General features: G+C 39.4%; 1 protein-coding gene across 2 annotated transcripts in view; it reads left to right on the top strand.

The window, feature by feature from the left end:
- Positions 1 to 5,290: 5,290 nt before the first annotated feature.
- Positions 5,291 to 22,975, top strand: part of Angpt1 (angiopoietin 1) — a 229,582-nt gene continuing 211,897 nt past the window's right edge. For both annotated transcript variants that reach the window (XM_021216218.1, XM_021216217.1), the window contains exon 1: positions 5,291 to 6,107. In XM_021216218.1, the coding sequence (XP_021071877.1) occupies positions 5,811 to 6,107 (297 nt within the window). In that variant the 5' untranslated portion in view covers positions 5,291 to 5,810. The remainder of the gene's footprint in view (positions 6,108 to 22,975) is intronic.

The raw sequence follows: 22,975 nt of genomic DNA, 5'->3' as shown, positions 1-22,975 counted from the left end.
CTCTCTCTCTCTCTCTCTCTCTCTCTCTCTCTCTCTCTCATCTCATATAAGTTAAGCAGACATTACTCCTATTCTCTACAGAAACTTCACACAAAAATAGGAATAGTATTTCTTAAAATACTTTAAAATTTGTGTGTAGTACTTGTGAATGAAAGATGTTTCACTGAAGTCTGAGTAGAAGTCACTTTCATCTCAAGATCAAAATGGACAGAAAGTCCAAAGTCATTAAGTCCTAGCTGAGTGGTTATGGTTGGGTGCAATATTAGTCACTTGTTACTGTGCGAAAACACATGACCTGGAGGAACTTAAGGAAGGATGGTTCATTTTTACGTGTGTTTTCACAAAAAGTCCAGATTAGCCGGAGAGGCTTTACAACCTCATCTGCAAACACTAAGAGAGAGTGAACTAGAAGTGGGACAAGACCATCAACATCTGCCACCAGGGCCACACTACCTTCCCCAAACAGCATCACCAATGAATGAAAATGTATTTACATACCTGAGCCTATGGGGATGCCTCATTCAAACCACCACAATCATTATTTATCAGCTTTTTATTTATAAAGACCCTGCTATCATTGGTATTCATGACCCACAGAAGGGAATTTTCAGACTTTCCTAAGAAACAGTTTTGCTTTTGAGAGTATGTAAACTATTCTTTCTAAAGTTGGAAAAGTTTGAGATACACACACAGAGAGAGGCTTCCTTTTCTCTTATCTAGACAAGTACACCTCCACAGAGAAAAACAGAAAGAGAAGGTCATTTTGCAAATGAACTATGTATAATTTTGCCCTAATAAAATTTCTACTTAATGGGTGCCCAAATGGTAGTCTGTCTCTATTGTAGTGCACAGGAATTGCTGGTGTCTGCATTTCTGCTCCATTAAAGCTCATTTCTGTTTTCCCTGCTAGGTGCCCCTCCACTATATAAATGACAAGTGATAACATGACAGAAGGTAATTCAAAAATGTTCATCTTTTCCATCTTTGTCCATGTCCGTACATGGCCAGAACTTTTAGGTATTATTTTGCTACCACATCTGGGATTCCTTTTGCAGTCTTAGTACCCAAGTGATGTTCCTATGTCTTCCGTTTTCAGCATTGAAATTTAAAATGAATTTGCCTTTAGTCTGCCGTATGGTACTTACCCAAGGTCTACTCAGTGCCAAGAAAATGAGTTAGGCATCAATAAGAAAGTCCCTGCATTCAGAACACTGACCTATTTGTTCACAGTAATAGTCCATTTAATCCATATGTTGTTCCCATGTAGAAAATAAGGACCAATGGCCCTTTTATCCACAGGAAATACCATCTTACCCCAATTGTCCCCTTGTCTTGTCCTCCTGTGGCTAATACTAACAAGTCCCTCTCCTCTGACCCCATTTCCACGCAGCATCCAAACTCCTCTTACTCTAGGTCTCCATTTCCAAATCTTTGCCCGAGTTTTTTTTTTTTTTTTTTTTAATCCTCCCATCCCTTCTTAGAGCAAATTCTGCCTTAGCTCTTTCTAACTTCATTTGCTGTGGTTAAAAATTAACTTCTCAGGCAAGACCTTCACTAATTACTAGGAATTTCTTCCACAGAAGGTAGTTCTATATCTAAGCAGTAGTTTTCTCATCTGCCTGTGATTCCAGCCCTAGCTCATCTTCTTCAGCGTCTACAGCGTTCAGCCAGGTTTTTCAATTAGCCTTAGCAGCTTCACATGTAGCCATGACCTGCTGCTGGTTACCAGGAAGTATTGTGTCTTCTGGGTCAGCTTTGTGTAGTATCTTCATCTGCTGTGGATGATCTTACCACTTACAGATGACAGAAGGGCTGTGAGTGACCTCAGGTGGGACTAATTACTCAGTACAGCCTGAATAGCCTGTGTCCCTCTTGGTGAGCAGATGGGACAACAATACCAGTGTGTTCTGATTTAGTATTAAGCCTATTTGGGACAATCATAACGTGAATCTATTAGACTGGCATTGAGAATAGATGCCTGCTGTTCCTGCATCCCGAATGCTAAGAAACACCTTCTACTTGAGCCCTAATACTGAAGCATTCTTGTAAGTAATGTACTTCACTGAGAAACGTGTGACTAAGATAACTTAAAGATGAAATTCTTGCTCTGCCATATAAATAGTCACAGGCCTTTGTTAACTAACCCTTATATGACCTAATTTTCTCATATGCAAGATGATATAATAACGTACCATTGTGCAGGTTCAAAACATTTAATAAAAAACATATGTTTAAATTATTTTAAACAATTTTAAATTATTTATTTTATATAATATGTATTGATATTATACTATTGTTTTAAGTCATCTGATTCTTTAGGGTAAGTTTAGATTTACTGTACTCCATTTTTTCTTAGAGGTTCTAGAAAAGTTTACCTAGCAAACACAGCGGATGCGGACAGTCTTGTAGTTACCAGATCACATCAGTTAAGTAATAAATTATTCCATCTGTTCCTTCGATTAACCCTTCACCATTTCAAATTAAGTGCTAGGGAATCAAGGGTAAGAAGACCATTTTAGCTGCTCAGAGGTAGAAAGGGCAAGAAACAAAATAAGTGAATCAAATAAGCAATTAGAAATACAAGACGGTGAGAGATATGAAGAAGAGGTTATGGACACTTATACTTTATTGAAATCAGAAAAGCTTCACAAAGAAAACAAAAAAAGCCTGTTTCTTGGGACACAGTGTCATTAAGTACCAATTTTATAGGGGTCCCTGCTCTCAATGGAAACTCCAGCATTTACAGGACTGTGTGTAGATATGGCATGTAGATATGCCTTGGAATAATGGTCAAAGCTAGCCTATCCCAGTCTTTAATTTACTGTGATTGTCTCTTTAGAATGATAAAAAGGTTGGAGGTGAGGGAGGAAGAAATTGTAATGGCTTGTTCTTTCAATCACTCCCCGAGTTGCACAGTACTTCTCAAGAGCTGAGACAACTGTCACCCTTGGTCAGATCCAAGGCCCCCCGAGCATGTTAACCTCAATGAGTGGGGGACTCCCCAGACCCGCCACTGCCCTGCAACTGGAGCTTCAGAAAAGGGTTTATAGACATCTTTGTGTTTATTACCTGCTTGGGTCTAATCTGTGGACATTTTATCTAGATTGATACTAGCACTTACCGTACTGTGGATTTAGTTTTTCTGGCAAAAACTTTGAATCATTTTTTTTTTCTTGGCCACCTTCACCTCTTTTAGAATTGCTTTATTTTACCTCTTCCTAGATATCCGTGCTTCCCCGTGGAAACTGTAGTTCCTCTTTATTTGTTCAGATTGCAGAATTCACATGGACAGCAGGTTCTGACACACAGAGAACAGACTTCCAACCATCATGGCCATTTGGAAACACAGTGGCGCTGTACTAGAGACCTCACCACTCCTCCATTAACTCCCTGCCAGTTTTCAGCTGCATTTAGTTTTTTAACAAAGCACTTACAGGTGTTGTTTTTGGACACTCGTCTCTGTATGGATGATTTTTTTCCCCAATATAAGCATTGCTGGGAAGCAATGCTTTCTCAATCTGCTTCATACTTGTGGTCGTATAGGGGATACCCATCACTGGGGGGGGGGAACGCTGCAGAGAAGCAATTACATCATATATGTGCTGGGAAAATAGTTCAGTTAATAGAATGTCTGCCTCGCTTACAGGAAGCCTTGGGTTCAATTCCCAGCACTGCACATACATTAGGTGTGTTGATATAGGAGTAGCAGGTAAAAGCATGGACATTAGAAGTTCATGGTCATCCTGGCTACATGAGTTACATTTTAAAAATAAATAGGTAAGCTAGATAATTCTCTCTTTCCTGGGTACCATCAAGCAGCCCACTTTGAGTGGCTAACTTTCGAGATTCCTTTTTCCTTTCAGAGGTTGTCAAAGACAGTTAGGTTCAAAACCCAAAGAGTTAAACATAATACCTGTGTCTTGGGTTTGTTGCCATGATTAAATGATATATATATATATAATACATAAGGAGTGCTTAAGGTGAGGTGATAAATAGCAAACTCTCAAGTGGCATCATCGCTGCCTAAGAGCAATCTTTCCCATGACTCTTGTAATAAGGCAAGTTTCTTGGAGGGTCGGAGAACGTTGCGCCTATGTTCGGCATAATGTACCAGTCTGCTCAGAAGCGTGTTATTTGGTGTGGAAAGGACCAATGAATCTCATCACTGTTCCTTTACCATAAGCGAACTACCGCCTCTCTGGAGTCAGTTTTGACCTATGCTTTCCTTCCCAAAGATGCATCTGTAGCCACCACTGCCCTTACCCTCTGCTCTGCCCCCATTCCAGGACTCAAGAGTCATGCTGTGGCTTCTGTTTGTACACATGCCTGAGAGCAGAGGCTCTTTCGCTTCCAAAGCCCACGAAGTTCCTAATGAAAATCCTGCGTGTACATACATCCAGTACGCACATATCCTGATTCCATCCTAAATTCCGTAATCATCTCCTGGTCTTTGCATTTGACTGTACCTTTATTCAAATATTTATATTCTGTACTTAGGAAAGCACCTTCCGATCATAATGGCTTTCTTTCTTAATAAAACCACAGAGGTTTCTCTTGTATAAGCCATTGGCATACCTGATACATGCTTGTTCTCAGATGGTTTGCCTCTGTAGCCACAGAGGATTTGTGTGGAATTTCCATACCAGTGTTAAAGACAGCCATAGCAATGCCAGAGGTTCTTGTGAAATATATGATTAGCATGGACCACAGGAATTAATAATTCTCAGGCCACTGTCTTAAACTGTAACCACATTGTTGTTGTAGGGAAGTTGCTCAATTTATACTCACAGAATGTGAGCAGCTGCATTCTGACCAAGAAACCAGCTTCATTTAAAATCCATATCCCAAAAGGTGCTTTCAAAATACTACTTAGTATGCACGTGATATGTTGCTTTGAGTGACAAATTATGGTAATTTCCTTGATAATTTGATCCTTTGATTCTTTTCTTCTCCTTAAAGCCTATGTAAATACAAAGGGAGAATGCCATTTCTAAAAATAGTTTTTAAATGTCTTTTCTGGAGTAAATTTTTTTAATTTAATAATTTTACACAATTATAAAAAAATCCATTGGAGATTGTGCCAAATTAGGTTTTCTCAATTAAACAGTAACTTTGAAAACTTTGATGCTTCTAGCTTGCTAGATTTTAGTAGGTCAGCAAGCACACCCAAACGTATTAAGGTGGACTGTTCTGTTTATTGATTTTCCGTGCATCTGCTAAGGACTCAAGGCAATTGTCTGCGGAAGGGGGCGGGAGGCCCATACATGATCGAGGTCATGCGCATCTAGCCAATTTGTAAGCCGATCCGCCGCCCAAAGCCATCAGCAATCCTTAGCACAGGGGCACACTCATGCATTCCTGTCAAGTCATCTTGTGAAGGCTGCCTGCTTCCAGCTTGGCTTGGATGTGCAACCTTAATAAAACTCACTGAGGTCTGGGAGAAGATTGCAGATCTGCTGCAGATAGGGTAGAGGCTAGAATATGTACTCGCAGCTGACGCGGGCAGGCTCCACGCTGAACGGTTACACAGAGAGGAAACAATAAATCTAAGCTACTATTGCAATAAATATCTCAAGTTTTAACGAAGGAAACTATCATTACAGTTAAAAATTTTTTTAAAGTAACGCTTTTTTTTTTTTTTAGAACAAAGCTAACAAATGGCTAGTTTTCTGTGGATCTTCTTCAAACGCTTTCTTTAACGGGGAAAAGAGTCAAACAAGCAGTTTTACCTGAAATAAAGAACTAGTTTAAAGGTCAGAAGAGAAGAGCAAGCTTTGCAGGAGGCACGGAAGGCGAGCGCTGGCAGTACAATGACAGTTTTCCTTTCCTTTGCATTCTTCGCTGCCATTCTGACTCACATAGGGTGCAGCAACCAGCGCCGAAATCCAGAAAACGGAGGGAGAAGATATAACCGGATTCAACATGGGCAATGTGCCTACACTTTCATTCTTCCAGAACACGACGGGAACTGCCGGGAGAGTGCGACAGAGCAGTACAACACCAACGCTCTGCAAAGGGATGCTCCACACGTGGAGCCGGATTTCTCTTCCCAGAAACTTCAGCATCTGGAGCATGTGATGGAAAATTATACTCAGTGGCTGCAAAAAGTAAGTGATCGCTTTCGGTTTCTAATTGCTCCGAGCTTTTCCCTTCCCTCTCTGCAGGGAGCTCAGAGTTCCGTAGGGGGCATTTGTGTTTACCTTTTGCTCCGGGGGGCAGTGTTTGCAAAAGAAAAAAGGCTCCCTCTCTGGACTCAACTTCCTGGGTAAGCCAAGGGTCCTGGGCTTGTGGGAACCTCTGATCCTGTGGCTTCCTAAATGTGCATCCAACATTAGCAAATTTTATGCCAACCCTGTTGTTTTCTAAAGTTTATCTTAGGCATTCGGACTGTCAAAGCCCAACTTTGAAAAAGTAAGCGCGCACTTCTTGAGCAAGGTGGTGTAAAAGGAAATCATAGGTGATATTAACAGAGGTTCAAATGGAATGTTCAACAAGGAATTTTGTGAGTTGCCATGGGAAATCTTCATAAAATGCTTACCCCCACCAACTTTTAATAAAAGTATGAAATGAGAATAAGTATAAAGTACCCATATTGTATTCGTTTAGAAAGACAGTATTTGTAAGTTAAAGGAACTTAACTTCACAAGTGGTATATGAGGACTGACACCTGAAATCAAGAAAATAGCTTCCGATGGGACAATTGTAAGAAAGGGGTTTTGCCTACATTGCGGGTAGAAACTGAGTCCATGGTGTCTCCTGTGTGCACCTGCAGATTGGGCTGAACACAAGAAGGCTGTGCTAATTCTTGACAAGCCCCGGGTTCCCTGGGTTAGGGACAGAGACAGTGCCATCTGGGAGCCTCAGTCTCCCGGGGAAACGTTAATACTGAGTGCATATTTGATCCCCATTTATAGAAGTAACATTGATCTCTTGTGGGTCTTTTTTCCATAAGCCATAGAACATTTTGTAGTTGCAGTTAAGACTTGCCTTTTCCATGGTGAGCTCTTGTTTCTGCTCATTCTCTAACCGCTGTTTAGCTATGTAACAGGTAAGTCCACGTTTCTAGAGCCATGACAGCATTTGCAAACACTTCTCTTCCAGGATGTGTGCTAAACACTTGCCTCCATGTGAGCAGAAGGATCATGAGTAGGCTGCTGGTACCACAGCAAACCCTCTGAGAGGAGAAGGGATGGGAAAAGGCCAACTTCTGTTCTGTGTGGTCCCAGTCACTTAGCTCTGCCTGCTGCTGACTCCTCCCTGGTGGTAGCTCTCCTTTTGTCCACTAGGGACTGAACTAGGATCACAGTTATTTCTTTCAGCGTGTGACCAGGAACTAGGTACTTCTGGAGTTCCCAGACTTGGAACTGCAGCTTCCTGCTACAGATCACAGGTGAAAAGTTAAGACTGTGGCACGAAACATATGCAACAGTCTTTGAGGATGTTAGACACTTTTTCCAGCACTATTCATAGAATTAGTTTATAATAGAACATCTGGTGTTCCTATGGCAGCATTTCATTCTACAGTGAATAAATGGCTTTGGTTTAATAGTTTGTTATTATGTTCAATATCCCATCTACAGTGTTTTCAATGAGAACTGAATCATGGTCAATCTGGGTGCTTTGAGGAGGGCATTGTAGTTCTAAATCATGAATGAGCTATTCTAGCAAAAATGTAATGTTTTGTTTGCTTTAAGCATACAACCAAAATAGTGATTCACACAGTGATGCATATTTTCTGTTGTTGCTTTGCAGTTATTCAGCAGTGACAGGGCAAGTGCACAGTTCTCCTGGGCTTACGTCATGCACACCCTTGATATATTAATTTGTTTGTGAAATAAATTTGACTCTCATTGGCTTTGTTTTTAGTCAGAGATTATGGCATAGTTTTCAACTTATAGCCAAGCATAAGTATTAAAATGTTTCTTGGTTATATCAATCCTCACAAGAATAAATCAAGCTAAATAAGATTGAAGTGGTATGAGTCTGAGCAGTTGGCTTGACTATTGTCTGCTTGAATTTGCATATCTTTTGTCATTGTTAATGTGATTGGTTGGAGGATCAAGTAACCAAATAAATGCATTCATCAAAGAACTTGGTAAAGACTCTCTAGTAAATTTCCCTTAATTGGTGTTTTCTCCAACTTAGACTCCAAACTTCATGTAATATGTTTGTTTTGAATGCATGTGCACGTTTTTTACTGTAATTACTCAGAAGACAATACTTACAATTTACGCATTTCTATTTTTTATTTGAAGTAGTTGCTATAAGTCAAGAAGTAATGTTGTACAGGAACTAATGCAAACAGTGTAGATACATCAAATTAGTTCAGCCATTTATTCAAAAAAATATTAATCGAAGTATGATGATAGCTGTCAGGAAGGCTCATGATGCAGGAAAAAAAAAAAAAAAGTGCTACCAAAGCAATAGGAATCCAGACCATTGCTGTGATAATCTGTTCATATCCTTTAACACTGGTAAAGTGGATTTTTAAAAACATCCATTGTAAGATACTGGCCATCCCACAAAATACTTTATAGGACTCTCAACTTGCATTTCTCAACTTTTGTAGCTTTACAACGAACAAGCAAGTTATGCGAGAGAACTGTTATGGCATGGCTCTCTTGACGTAAGGGGCTTAATTCAAGGAGGTCCATTTCAATGGTTGTTCCTTTGTCAATGTGATGTAGGATGATAGCACTTGGCAGAAAGAGAGCAGGGTAAATATATATTTAACATCACAGTAGATGTTTGCATTTGAGGCTCCTATATTATTTGTGGCTCCTATATTATAAAGCTCTTTTTTTGGAAATATTTCCAGTGGTACCAGATGAATGAGAGTGACCACATCTTGGTAACTAACAGGGAATAGAAATGGATATTCGGTTTTTGCAATTTTCTATTCTCCTGGGGTGGGGGTGGGGAGTTTAAAATGTCCCTCCTCTCCTGTGGGGGTTAGAGGAAAAGAGTCCATTTTTTCCTTCTGTTACATGGGTTTCAGAGATCAAGCTTGGGTCTTCAGGCTTGGTGTCAAGCACCTTCACCTCTGAGCCATCTCATTGGCTGCTCTTGAAATTTGTTGTTGTTGTTGTTGCTGCTGCTGCTGCTGCTGCTGCTGCTGCTGCTGCTGAAGCAGTTTATTTGTAGGTTTTTGTGTTTGGTTGTTTTTTTTAAAACAAGATCTTATTCTGTACCACAAGGCAGCACTTGGAACTCACTATGTAGTGTAGTCCAGGGTCTCCTCAAACCTAGGGCTTATCAACCCTCTTGCCTCAGCAGCCTAAAAGCTAGGGTTATAGAAGGTTTGATTGTCACTATTGCTATTATTATTATTATAATTATTATTATTTGCATATGTTGCATACATGTGAGCATAGGTATGTGTGGACATGTGTGGAGTTCAGACAACAACTGGAAGTATTGTCTCAGGATCTCTATTTGCCACTTTTAAGAAAGGGTCTCTTGTGGGCCTGGAGCTCACCAGTTAGGCTAAAATGCCTAGCTATCTTTTCTTCCACAGAACCTGGAAAGTTGTGCTATTATAGACTCACTACAAGCTTATGGACAGTATTATTTCTTTTGGTAGATCTCAGAGTTTAGGGCCAAGGCATGTCCTTTTCCTGGAAACTGCAGGCCGCCTTCATCCCTTATATTCCACCATTTCACACAGACCCTCTTCTTCATAGTGCTCATTCCATATGTAATTACTGGTTTATGTAACTTAAAACGATTAAAAAATATGTTACTTTCTCCCTTAAAATCTTCCCATAGCTCCCCATTATGCAGGAAGGAAACCCCCGACTGCTCACACAAAGCCCCTCCCCATCCTCTCTGGACCAGCTCTCTGGCCTCATCATTGTTACCTTCAAAGGACATTCCAGACACTCAAATGGCATGGCCTTTCTTGTGATTTCTCCAAGACACAAGCTCCTTCCTGCCTCGGGCACTTACAAGCTATTTACTCAGTGTGGAAAATTGGTCTTCAGCAATTAGCCTGGATGCATCTGTCTGTCTTTCTTAGGTCTTCCCTCCTTCAGAAGTTCTCTCTGAACCAACTTCTCCTCCTCAGACTGTTGAGAGACTTGCTAATGTGCTACACTGCCCTATTTTACAGTTTTTTTTTTGAAGTAAAATATAATTACACCATTTCTACCTTAGATTTCCTCTCTCCTGTCCTTTCTGTATAGACCCTTGAATATTTTTTGAATTCATGACCTCTTTGTTTTTAATAGTTTAATTCCTAAATATATAAGTACAACTTGATCAGTCTGTTTATAATTTGATTAGTAGGTCTATGATTCTTGGTATTAGATGATCAACTGGAAGTCTCTTTCCTGGGGAAGACTATGGCTCCCACTCAGCATTCCTTAGGAGCCTGTAACTGACTCTTTAGTGTTGGAGCCCCGAGATGCTTCTTCTTTCCATTGTTACTATGTCTATTGATTCATCCTTGTTCAGGTGTTTTGGTCTTGTATAAGGACAAATTATAAGGAACCTTTTATGGGTGTAGCAACTCTGACATTTCTAGGAGACACATTCTCACATCAAATTTCCTGGTCTTCTGGTTCTTACATTCTTCCCACATCTCCTCTCCTCCTAGTTCAGGAATTGCGCGCTGTAGATATGCTTTGGGGATGGACATTGCACGGTCACCTTTCTCTCCATTTGGATCAGTTGTGGTTTTCTGTAATGACCTCCATTTGCTACAAATAGACGTTTCTTTGTTGAGGGGTAGGACCTACACTTACCTGTGGGCACGAGGATGAATTTTTAGATTATAGTTAGATATTATGCGTCTTTAGTAAAGTTCCTCAACGTCCCTAGCCTTCCATAATCCTCCACGGCTGGCTGGCTTTCCAGTAGTAGGCCTGACTCTTCTCGTGTTGAGTTGGTCTTAAGTCTAGTTAGGGAGCTGTCGGTTACTGCCAAGGCTGGGTGCCATGCTACACGCTTAGGGTTATTGTGCTCTGCTGGTTGTTGTGGTTCATAGATGTCATAGCTAGGTAGGACTATTGGTTGCTTCTCGCCCTTGGAAGCTTGGATGGAACATTATGGAACCATGAAAACTGGTCTTTAGGGAGGAGGATTTCAGGACATAACCAGCTCAGATCCATGGGCTCTGTGTGAAGTGCATGCTACTTGCAACAAAAGGGACTTAACCTTCAATCTCAGGGAAGGTACCAAAACCACATTATTTTTATGGCATTTACTGCTATGTGGCATAATATTAAGTATTGTTTTTCAAATTATTTATTCTGCCTTAGCCATCTGTCGTCATGTAAAGTTCCTTATAACACAGTTTTTGTCTCTTTTTTGATTCAATTTCCATTATACCTAAAGGCATGTGTGGCACATAATAGGGCCTCAATAAGGAATGGCTTGATTATCACAGGCATGATGTATGATGAAGTAAAAAGTTTAATTGCTGGTTAATTTTTTATTGACTGCATTATTTATTCTTTTGATTGCTTAATGACTGTTTGACAAAATTTCCTAAGACAGTGGGTAGAGAACACAGTTTCATATCCACAAATTCAACCATCCTCAGATCAAAAATACTTTAAAAACATGAATCTGGACTGAACCACACATGGACATTTTGTTATTCTATGGTAAAGCAATCATTTACACAGCACTAGGCTATGTTAGGTTTTATAAGAATTCCAGAGTTGTTTAAGTATATAATGTATATGAGGAATATGAAATATTCTGGTATTTTGAATAAGAGACTTAAGCATCTACAAATTGTGTCTGCCAACCCCTTGGATCCAACCCCTCTTAAGGATACCAGTGGAAGAAAACACTTTTTTTTTCAACTAGTAATGAAAGAAGTAATTATGTGGAGCTATTCAAAGTATAAATAACATTTATAGCAATAATGCTTAACTATATTCCACATATTACCCCTTAGATATACAACTTGAGTATCTTTTACATCGTCTACATCAAAAGTCATTAGACCATTGCCCTTGGGCCAAATCCTGTCTGTCACCATGTTTATAAATAAAGTTTGATTACAACAGAACCACAACCACCCTCCTTCTTGTATGCATTGTTCAAAGCTGTTTTTGTCCTATAAGGGCAGAATGGAGAAATTATAGTTGAAACTAAATGTCCAGTAGAACTTAAATATTTATTTTAGTATCGGACCCTTTAAAAAATTCTTAAGCCTGTTCTATATCATAAAAGGAGACAGCATTGATATTGGGACTATGGCAAGGTAAACTGTGAAGTTGGTTGTGTGGGAAAAACAATGACCTCCAGCAGGCAAAGTGAGGATTTTGCCAATTGGCAGAAAGCCTTACTAAGCCAGTTCTTGGCGTGCTGTTTGGCATGATGTGAGGTGACATTTTAGAGTACAAATAAGGGAATTTTGTGTCGTTTCTTCCCCCTACTCATTATCATGTGAACAAAGAACTAGTCTTGAAGCTGATACATGTCAAAGAGAAAAAAGCACCTGGAAAACAGTTCTGAAAACAAGTTTCCACCTCTGAGTAACAAGTCTGGGGTCTCTTGTTCCCTGTGCCTGTTCCATCCTGTTGGCCGAGTTGTTAGTAAGGATGGTGACAAGACATCGGAACCATTTCGTGGTCTCCACCATGAACTTTAGTCAGCCTCTCCAAGTGCATCATCCAGTGTACATGGAAAACAACTTCCTTCTCATTTGTTTCAGATTAAACATTAGAAAGTGAACAGGCTTGCACAGTTGACAGAAGGGCGGAGCAAGGAGTGGGAGGCTCTGTTGCCAAATGCAGGGTATTACCAACCCTGCTAGAGCAGGTTGAGTTAGGAAGTTTGCTTTGCTCAGTGCTTTGGCCTGGTATGAACTCATGAATGGCCTTCTCCTGAGCCTTATTTTCTTTCTTCTCTCTTTCCTTTTCCTATTTTTCTTTCTATTTCTCTTCCTTTTTTCTCTTTTTAATACCACAAGCTATGCTGTGCCACTTGCGCAGATGCACAACACTAATTACATTCTGAGTCACCCATGACTTTTGTTCCAATACAAGATTATCCTTTGCAGTGAAGTTGGGAAATTCCAAACCCCCTTTGGTTTTGGCCCCATGGTCTGAGGGAAGAAGGGCCTCTCAGTGTTTAAATCTTTTTACAATGTGTACAAAAGATGTGCCCCTCTGTTATCAAAGAGTTTCTAAAGAGCAAAGCCCCCTCTGGATTATGTTCCCCGCATTTGGAGGTTATGTTTATTTAGGTTCTGAATGTGCTCCTTTACTTCACATTGAAGTATTAGATGGGAGATGCATTTAGGCTTTATCGGTCCTAGCTGCCAACCAGTGATCAGAATCTTTTCCTCCAATCAGACAAATGAACAATTTCTAAAATACAAATGCTGCATGGAGTCAAAACTCATCATTCCACTGGTAATGTGTTTAGGTCTCTTTTCTTTTGCCATTATTAGAAAAATACGGTGTAAGACAAATCCTCCATGTTTCCAGTGAAATTCTAGTTCTTGTTTGCTTTAAATTGTTGAGGGAATACAAAAGTCACCACAGACGTCAATGTGTGTGTGGTCAATTAGCAGCTGGGATATTATTAAGATTCTAATGTGAACATCTTAATTATTCATAACATGTTCATAGCTCTACATTCCTGAACATCAGACTTACATATTTCTATGAGATGGCTGAGGCTACATGAAGAATAAGTTATTGTGAAGAGCATATGCTTTGTATGTAGTCTTACGTTTTATTTATGAAAGTCTAATGAGGTAAACTATAATCGTATTCCTTAAAAATTATTTTATATATGAAATCAATAAATATTTTTAAATCCTTAAGATAACATTTTTCTGTAAATTGTTAAGAGTTCCAGGATGCTATAAGACATGTCAACACTCCTACTACTATTAACATGCAGATTGCTAGTTGGAAGCTCAGTGGGTATTGACTTCTGCTCAAGATCTGCTCTAACAATCAGGCCTTACATCCATGTTGTATCCTTGCAAAAGTGTCAGATATAAAATTTGGGTCTTATTACCAATATCTCCAGTATCGTCTTTTTTTCTCTTTCCCTTTGATTTTTAAATAGTGAGAATGGAAGTATCAGATGGAAGTCATTTAATAGTGATCAAGCAGTACTTCAATAGATATATAGCAAGTTGAATATTCAATAATCAAAAATACTAATAATAGAAGTTTACTACTTGTGGATGTGTGTCTGTGTGACCATGTATGTGAAGGTACACATTCTTGTGTATATATGCAATGTTCAGAGGATGACCTCAGTGGTCATTCATCAGACACTGCCCACCTTTATTCATTTAATCTATCTATCTATCTATCTATCTATCTATCTATCTATCTATCTATCTATCTATCTATCTATCTAATTTGTTTGTTCATTTGGAGATAGGTTCTCTCTTTGACCTGGAGTTCACCAAGTAGTCTAGGCTGTCTGGTCAGCGAGCCCCACAACCTACCTGTCCCATCTCCTCCCGTAGCCTGAGACCACACCACACACCACCATACTCAGCCTTTTTCCATTATTAACTCCTAGTTCACAGTTTTTCCTTTTTCCTGTTTTTCTTTCATCAGAAATAGACTTTACGTTTTTCTTTTTTCTTCTATTTTTCTTTCTTCGAAAATAGACTTTTCCCCCTACACTATATTCTGATTGGAGTGTTCCCTCCTCCAACATCCTTAGCTTCCTTAAGATCTTCCCTGTCTCTGCTTCTGAATGAATAAACTGATGCATTGGAAGTAATTGACACTAACAGAACTTGATTTTCAAACAAAGAAATTGAGAGAAATCTGTGTCATGTAGGGGCATGTGGAAGGTCAAAGAGGAGATGTAGGATGAGGCTTGCCCAGGACTCTACCCACTCCTTCCAGCAACAACCTCAGAGGCCCCATAGGTTCCAAGAAATGTATTTCAAATATCCTCAGTAGAGCTTCTAGGTGATTAAATATGAAGCAGGTAGATCCTCGATGGACTTACTGATAGACAAAAAGAAACCCAACAGTTGGTAAACTGAATATTTGTTGCTAAGTTAGTATGGAATCTGTAAGATACAAAGCACTTTAAGGTTATCAAATGTTGAAATCACCAAAACAGACAAACACACTCACTGTTCTAGACTCTTGAAATGTCTAGATCCACCCTACTTAGGATGTCTAAAATGTGCTAAAATAATAGATAACTCGTGGTCAGTCCTTGGCAAAGTGTGTTACTTTACTTATTTTACATATCTGTTGTCACATCATTGGTATTTGTCTGTACATAGGTTTCTGTGATGGTCAATGATTTTCTAGTATTAGAAAGTACCATATTCACTTTATACAGAATTCTACCGAGGGTCAAAGAAAGTCAACCTTGTTTAGGTGTGTTGATATTTTCCAATTCTTCATGCTGTTCATTTTATTTTTATCATAAGCGACATTTGCTTTATTTCTATTTTTTATGTTTTTAAAATTGTTATTGGTTATTTTATTTATTTACATTTCAAATGTTATCCCCTTCCCAGTTTCCCCTCCACAACCCCCATCCCCTCCCCCTCCCCCTGCCTCTGTGATGGTACTCCTCCACCCACTCACCCACTCCAGCGCCCTAGCATTTTCCTACTGAGTCATTGAGACTCCACAGGACTAAGGAGCTCCCCTCTCATTGATGCCAAATAAGGCAATCCTCTGCTACATATCCAGCTGGAACCATGGGTCCCCCCATGTGTACTCTTTGTTTGGTGGTTTAGTCCCTGGGAGTTTTGGGAGGGGGGTGGTCTGCTTGGTTGATACTGTTTTTCTTCTTATGGGGTTGCAAACCTCTCCAGCTCCTTCAGTCCTTCCCCTAACTCTTCCATTGGGGTCCTCGCGCTCAGTGGGGTTCGGTTTGGCTGTGTTCATCTGCATCTGTATGGGTCAGGCTCTGGCAGAGCTTCTCAGGGGTCAGCTATACGAAGAAACTTTGTTGTGTCCATTTTGTGTACACCTGACAGCTCTGAATGAGGACAGTTTAACGAATATACCAGTTTCGTGGTGTCATCTCTGGGGACTTTTTCATTATCTTCAGTAAAAGACTGAAGGGCATCTGATGGGAAGATTGAGGCTGTAGGCACCAGATACCTAGAGGGAGAGCACTTCCTAAAGTCACTTTTCACGTAAGTTGACTAGTAGCTTTCTTATTATTCTTCCCCCCCCTCCTCTTCCCCTCCCTCTAACTCTCCTTCTCGATCTGTCCCTCCTTCTCTCATCTCTTTCAGGTCTTCGGAGTCCTTGGTGACTTGCTTTTTCAAACCTGCCCTTGGCTTACTCTGCAGCTGGGAGAATTCAGCATAACCAAGGCCCAGGAAGCAGAGGCAGAGGGTGAACCTCAGGGCAGGAAGGATAGAGAACTTTCTCCCTGCTCATCTCTGCGCCCATGTGTTTTCTCAGCTCCTGTTTTTGTTGAAGAGCTGAGAGAGCCTCCACCCGCTGGCCTGGCTGTGGAGTGAGATGCTGGGAAGCTGAAGTGCAGAGGCTGTGGCAGAAAAGCCAGTGACTGCCCCTTTCTGGAGGCCGAGGATGGGGGAGGGGCCAAGTCAGGATTTTCCAGAGGGGCAGCAGTGAGTTAGAGCTTGAAATTAAGGATGTAGCAGGAATATCAGGAACTCAGCTTTAAGGGCAGGCAAGCAGCCTGTTAGCCTGTCACCTGACCAAATACACTGTCCCTCCAAGGCAGTCTTCAAAGTACAGGGAGGCGGAAATGAATAAGCTACAGTCTGTTTTGAAGAGTAAACCCACTAAAGTGGACAGACATGAAAGCCAATACATTGTTCCCTGCGGCAATGTCAAGTTCAGAGATGATACAACCCACTGATAAAACTTGTGTACCGGAACCAGACCACGGGAATTTAGAATCCTGACTGGTAGTTACTTGCTGTGTGGCCTGAGGCAAGCTCATTAACTTCTCTGTTTCTCTGATTCATTATGGATAAAATCGAAGAAATAGCTATGTATGCCATAGAGTTGTTTTAGATGTGAGCATAATTCACATAAATTATTTTGCTTTAGCTTTTTACACAATAATTATGAGTTAAATATTAGATATTACCAGGGATGATTTTAGATACTGTATTGGGCACGTTAACCACTACCAGAAACCGGGGAATAACTTTACAAGCATTAACTTATTAAATATTTTTTGAAAATTAATGTAAGGCAGTATTTACCTGACGGACTTGTCCCATGAGGAAACTGAGGCATGGAGAAAGGGGGCCATTTTCACAGGGCTATACAGTGGCACACTTCAGGACTAGCAGGCAAATCGAAGGGAGCCCAGCTCTGTGAACTCTGCCCTTAACCCATACAGAATGAATTGCAGGATTTTAACCATGATGTCTCCTCTTGTTAATCCTAAATTACAAGTCTGCCTTTAGAAGTTTCTGCAGTTGCCTTTGTAGACAAAGCCTTAATTCTTCCACACCAAATGACTTGCGCCTTCCTCATGCTCTGTCTTAGCCATTTGTTCTCGCTGAGGCTTTAAAGCTCATAGTTAAATTGGCTGTGGCAATAGGTTGTATTGCCCAGTGCAACACAATAGCCAGGCTCTGTCCCTCCTGCAGGTCTGGTGACAGACCACACAGACCCCTGTCTGGAGGCCCTCCTGTCTTGCTCAACAGACATACCATCTTCTTGAAGTCACGGTGCTTAATTGAGTCTGACGGTTTATCTAAAAACTTTGAAATGCCAAAGAAAGGCTTACAATTACTTTACATGAGAGTGGAGGGGGTTGCCATTTTAAAGAGCTTCCATTCAATTCATGATCTCCCTCTTGGGTTTATCAGTAGGCAGTTTTGCTTGGAAAAGCCAAAGTGCATTCTGGAACTTAAAGTACTATTTGCATGTACTTTTCTTCTGTAGGTCACACAGAGAGTTGTAAAACTGAGAAGAAAAGCCTTGTTTTCTTGGGCCTTGGGCAGGGACCTCTTATCTCATTTCCTCTTTTATTTATCATTGTTGCTATTAATTAAAATACTTCTAGTATTTTGGTCAGAGTTGGAGGCACTTGAGGCAGATATCTCCCCATCTATTTTCTTCTTCTGATCTTGGAGGCCTGGCCATTCAGATTCCTGTGTAGTAGAATAGGCTAAATACCATTTGAGCAACCAAACACTGCACTCCACGATTTCTTGCTTGCCCTGGGCTCTCCATTTACTGCTGGGAGCCTTCAGTGTGTGGCATTCTCACGTTGTAGTTGCCCAGTACATGCATGAATAAATATGCATGGCAGCATGTATGTTATTTAGGGGTAGCTCTACTCGGGGAAATGTTCCAGGATCTAATGATGATGCTGAATGATAAAGATCCTTGCTCAGTTAGTAGAAAACTATTAAACCATGCTGTACGGTGTTCTCAGTTCTGTGGGTTCATTTCTTCATACACCCACCTGCCTCCTGTTTCTTTCACATTCTACCCATCTATCAATTACTTCCTGTCTAGATATAGGTGGCAAAATGGCAAATACACATTAACGGAAATTGGGAAGCACACTCTCGTGCTTGATTGTACAGTTCATACATTACTAGACACAATTAAATTGACATTTATCTCATCCTTACAACAGAACTAGAGTTGTTACCAATAATTTTCTATTATTTTCTGTGTTTGATGAGTTGATTTGTCTGTAAGGAGAAGACTATTGGATATTTGGTCACCAGCAGAAAAATGAAACTGAATGTTCTAGAAAAGGGATTTAAAAACAACCTCAGTATTCCACAGTCCTACCTTGGTGAGCAGTGTCATTTTACAAATGCATAAGCGTATATGGTCATCCAGGTAATAGAGATTATCACACCAGGGTTGAGCACAAGAATACTAAAGGCTATTGCATTAAATAAATCTAACTTTTGCTCTCAATTTTAAACTCAAAAGAAAGACCATTGACAGGCTGGAAGCGAAACTTCTCATGTCTCTTAATGACAGAGAACACTTATTAATTTAGGAGACCTTGATTCAAATAAATGATTAGAGCTGACAGTAACTAAAAGAAGAAAGCCCACATTCAGTCTCCAATAAAGAAAGCTCGTAGCTGAGAATGGACCATACAGACAGCAACAGGTTCCACTTGAGAATTTTTATTTCATCATCATTATGTTTCATATACGACACAGGCTTGTGTATTTTGAGCTCACAAGTCAAACTTGGACAAGATGTAGGACAAAGGTCACTATGTAAATGAGTTATTTTGAACATTCTCTTTAATAGTTTCATATTTTGTAATGAATCCCATTTTATCTAAATTTGAAAACCATACTAAAAAATCTCACAGACAACTTAAAATACTAAAAAAAAAACCTCTAAAAGTCTATTTAAAGGTTCTTATGTCGCAAATGATTAACGAAACACCCTCTCCTGTTACATACAAAATATCTGTCCCCTGTGAGAAATGAAGCAAGTGTATGTTTAGAGTGTCTCAGACATTGGACATTCGAGAGTCAATAGCAAGAAGGTGACATTCTGCCAAGGACATCTACAGTCACATTTGTCTCATGTAATGGTCTTGTGGGTAGATATAGTTTAAAAGTTATATAAAATTTTTACTACTTGAAACCCAAATTTTTCTTTCATATTTAAGAATCCTAATAAGAAAATTTTATTTCTTTTTAAGCCTGTGAAGTATAAGGATGGAAAGTAAAATGTGTGGGAGACAGAATTAGATGATCTGTGTAGTGAATATTTTTCAAAGCTCATTTGACTGGTACCTCCATATTTGTGTGCCCCCCCTCACCTGAAATGAGGCTGAGTCACAAAATCCTCTCAGTTTCATCCTTCTCATCACAAAATTCATGATGAGGACACTAAGACACTAGGCTAGAACACTCCCATCTGTCCATCAAGAGACTGTGATGTTGTAAAGAGGTGAAGGGATAGAATTAAACTTAACTGTAGGTGATTGATGCACAGGTTCCCTATTGTAATCCTTCTAGAGGCTCCCAAGGATTCAAGTCTGGATCCACTGAGTTGCTTCTAGCTTCAGCATTAAACCCCGCACATTGTAGAATGGGAAGAACCCATCCTCAAAGTGATTTGCCTGAAACTGACTCACACAGTGCGTGAGATTCTTCTGAGAATCCTAATGGAAGTGTTACATGTCATTCAATTATGGAGAAGATGTGTTGGTTCAATAGCAGTTAAGATTTACTTAGATTCACATAGACTTTACCAAGGTGTTTGCCATGTTGCTAGCTATTAACAACAGTGAACTGGACATTAACTCTATCTGCTGGCCACTCACATTCTAAGGTTTAGACATATTTTAAGTGGTGGCCCTTAGAGCCTTGTGCTATCCTTACAACTTAAACTTTCAGATAAACTTGGTAAATATAAAAATTGAAGACAAAATATGTTTTAATTGTTTAAGTAAAATTATTGATAACAAGGATATTTTAATCTTCAAAAGAGTATTTTTGAAGATCCTCAAACTATCAAACTTTAAGTGCACCAGAGTTCCAGAAAAGGACTGTATTGAACATATGTAGGCTCTGAAATTCTTCACATTTATATCATTTACAACTTTTCTGATACTTTAAAAATAAAAATCTCAGTGAAATTTAACTTTTGAGAGTATAGGCATGAAGGTGTTTTATAACTCTATACTACTTAACCTGTTGTGTTTGCACTATAAGTCTAAATCCAGATGTTTCTGAAAGTTGTTACAGAGCATGGCTGACTGGTGGTCCCCCTGTACACCCAGTGTAAAATTAGTTAGAGGCATCTGTTCAATTCCCAGTGGTTTGGAATTTCTGTAGTAAAATTTATACCAGATTCTTCCCTTCTCAGCTGATGAACCTGGGATCTGGACTCAAATGAAACAGGTACAGAAACATTCTTTGAATGTATGAGGTGCTTTGTCTGAAAGTTAGTAGAAAAGTAGCATAACAGTAAATATTTTTTCTCAAAAACCTAAACATTTATATATTCTTTGACTCAACAGTCTAACATTTGGGAATCATTTCCAAGGAACAGAACTCAGCAGAGAAGAGCATCAGTGCACATGAGCATTCCAGTGATCACAGAGGAAATACTGGGGGTGATGGGGGTGATGTCAGTATCCACTCAGTGCTTACAGTGATTCCTGATCTCTATTTTGAAACATAAGCAACATTAATTACAATGAAGATGAAGATAAAGTTCCCATACATGGCAAATGGCAAGAGCAGGGGGTTCTCCAACCCAAGCTTTTTTTACTTAAAGGCCATAACATCAGTGATTTCAAGAAAATAGCTGTTAAGAAGGTTAATGCAAGGTTAAGAAGCTGTATAGCCCAAGAGATGTGGAATAAGCAAGTAGGTGACTTATCTCTGTAAACTAGAGTAGTAACATAATAACCAATATTTTCAGGTTTTAGTATATATCAAGTTCTAAGACAGATAATTCAAACATATTTCACTTGTTTAGAAACATTTATTTTCATTTTTTTAAATGCTAGGTATTTTCATGGCCTTTGACTTTTGTATGACTTGCGGTAGGGTAGAAAGTGAGAGTGATTTTGTAAGTGTTGCAATCAAAACATTGACACAGAATAGACCTCAGGACTATCAGTATCAAGGAACAAACATTCAGTAAAAGTAATTTTAAAGTATGTATATTTAGATGGAGGACAACCAAAAGTAAGCTCGATTAAAAGAAGCTGTGATCATAGAGACTTGACCATATTAAACTTTTCCTTACGTTTCATCATGACTATACTTGGGGGAAGAAATTATAAAGAAACTTTTAGATAGCATAGCTGATTCTCCAGTGAAGAAAATCTAGGAGAAATATTTTAGAGTATGCAATTTCCCCTACTTTCTTCGCTAGTCTCATCTTTCACAGGTTTCTCCATTTTTGTTGTTGTTGTTGTTTATTTTGAGTCATATCTAAATCCTAGCAGCCCTGGTACAACATCATTGTGTATTCTCCTTCCTTCATTTTCTGAATGGGCATGCCATCCCACATGTTGTAAGTGTGAATATTCTGCAATCAGCACAAAGGAATCTCAACAGTTACCATGTCCACGATGCCTCATAAAGTGTATGTGACTTGATCCAGCACAGAGATTGCAGGCTAACATTAGTCATCAATATGCCCTGGTAAGCAATCCTTCAAGATTCTATGAAAACATGCAAGTTAACAATCTGGTTCTGTGAAAACAGAAAGTCCATGTTTGCTGGGCAAGGATAACAGTCTTATAACATGGACCATGTGGGTATTTAAGCAAACACATGCTTCTCTGTAGAAATAAAACACACTCACATTCTCTTAAACACACAGCCCTCTAACCGTCTTATCTCTTTATATCATGAAGCTCATCAGTATAAACCATGCAACCCTTGGAGAACAGCAGGCTTTAAATAAGTTAGGGACCAGTCCATGTGGATGATGATGCCATTAAAATTCGTGATGGAAAGTGAGTAGAACAAAAAATAGAGATCTTTAGTCATGCTTAATGGCCAATGTAGCTAAAACACAAATCAGAATATTTGCCATGGTGCAAATTTGGTTATAGGGGGAAGGTATTATGTATGTGTTTATAGTTTTGCTTTTAATATATTATAGGCTATAGATATTACCTGGAGAGGAGTAGATTTCAAATCTCTTCATTTATGAAATTTGAAATACTTTTGTAGTAGGTGTGCTCTTGAGGTTGTGGAACAAAAGTCTCTACACATAAGTGAAGGCTGTAAGTACACATAGTGAGTTTTTTCTAGGGAGCACTGCCATTAAAGACCAATCAGGTTTACGATGGGTATGGAGAAGTTTGCCAAACATGACCTCAGGCCAGGCAATTGTTGTTCAAATCAACAATGACTAAATCCTGTTGGATAGGTCCATTTATCAATATTATGAGAACATCACAGAATGTCACTTTTCTTCTGTGGTCACTTATTTTTTCATGCCCATAACTACAGCACAGCTATGTCAAGAGCATCAAAAAAAAAAAAAAAACTTTTTAGTAACATTTTACAAAATACCTAGACAGTGCAGGGTCTATAGAGTGAGCATTTGGA

This window comes from Mus pahari, chromosome 17 (genome assembly GCF_900095145.1).
Source record: "Mus pahari chromosome 17, PAHARI_EIJ_v1.1, whole genome shotgun sequence".
Classification (NCBI taxonomy): domain Eukaryota; kingdom Metazoa; phylum Chordata; class Mammalia; order Rodentia; family Muridae; genus Mus; species Mus pahari.
Note: the sequence above shows the minus strand (reverse complement) of the source record. Positions and strands in the feature narration are given on the sequence as shown.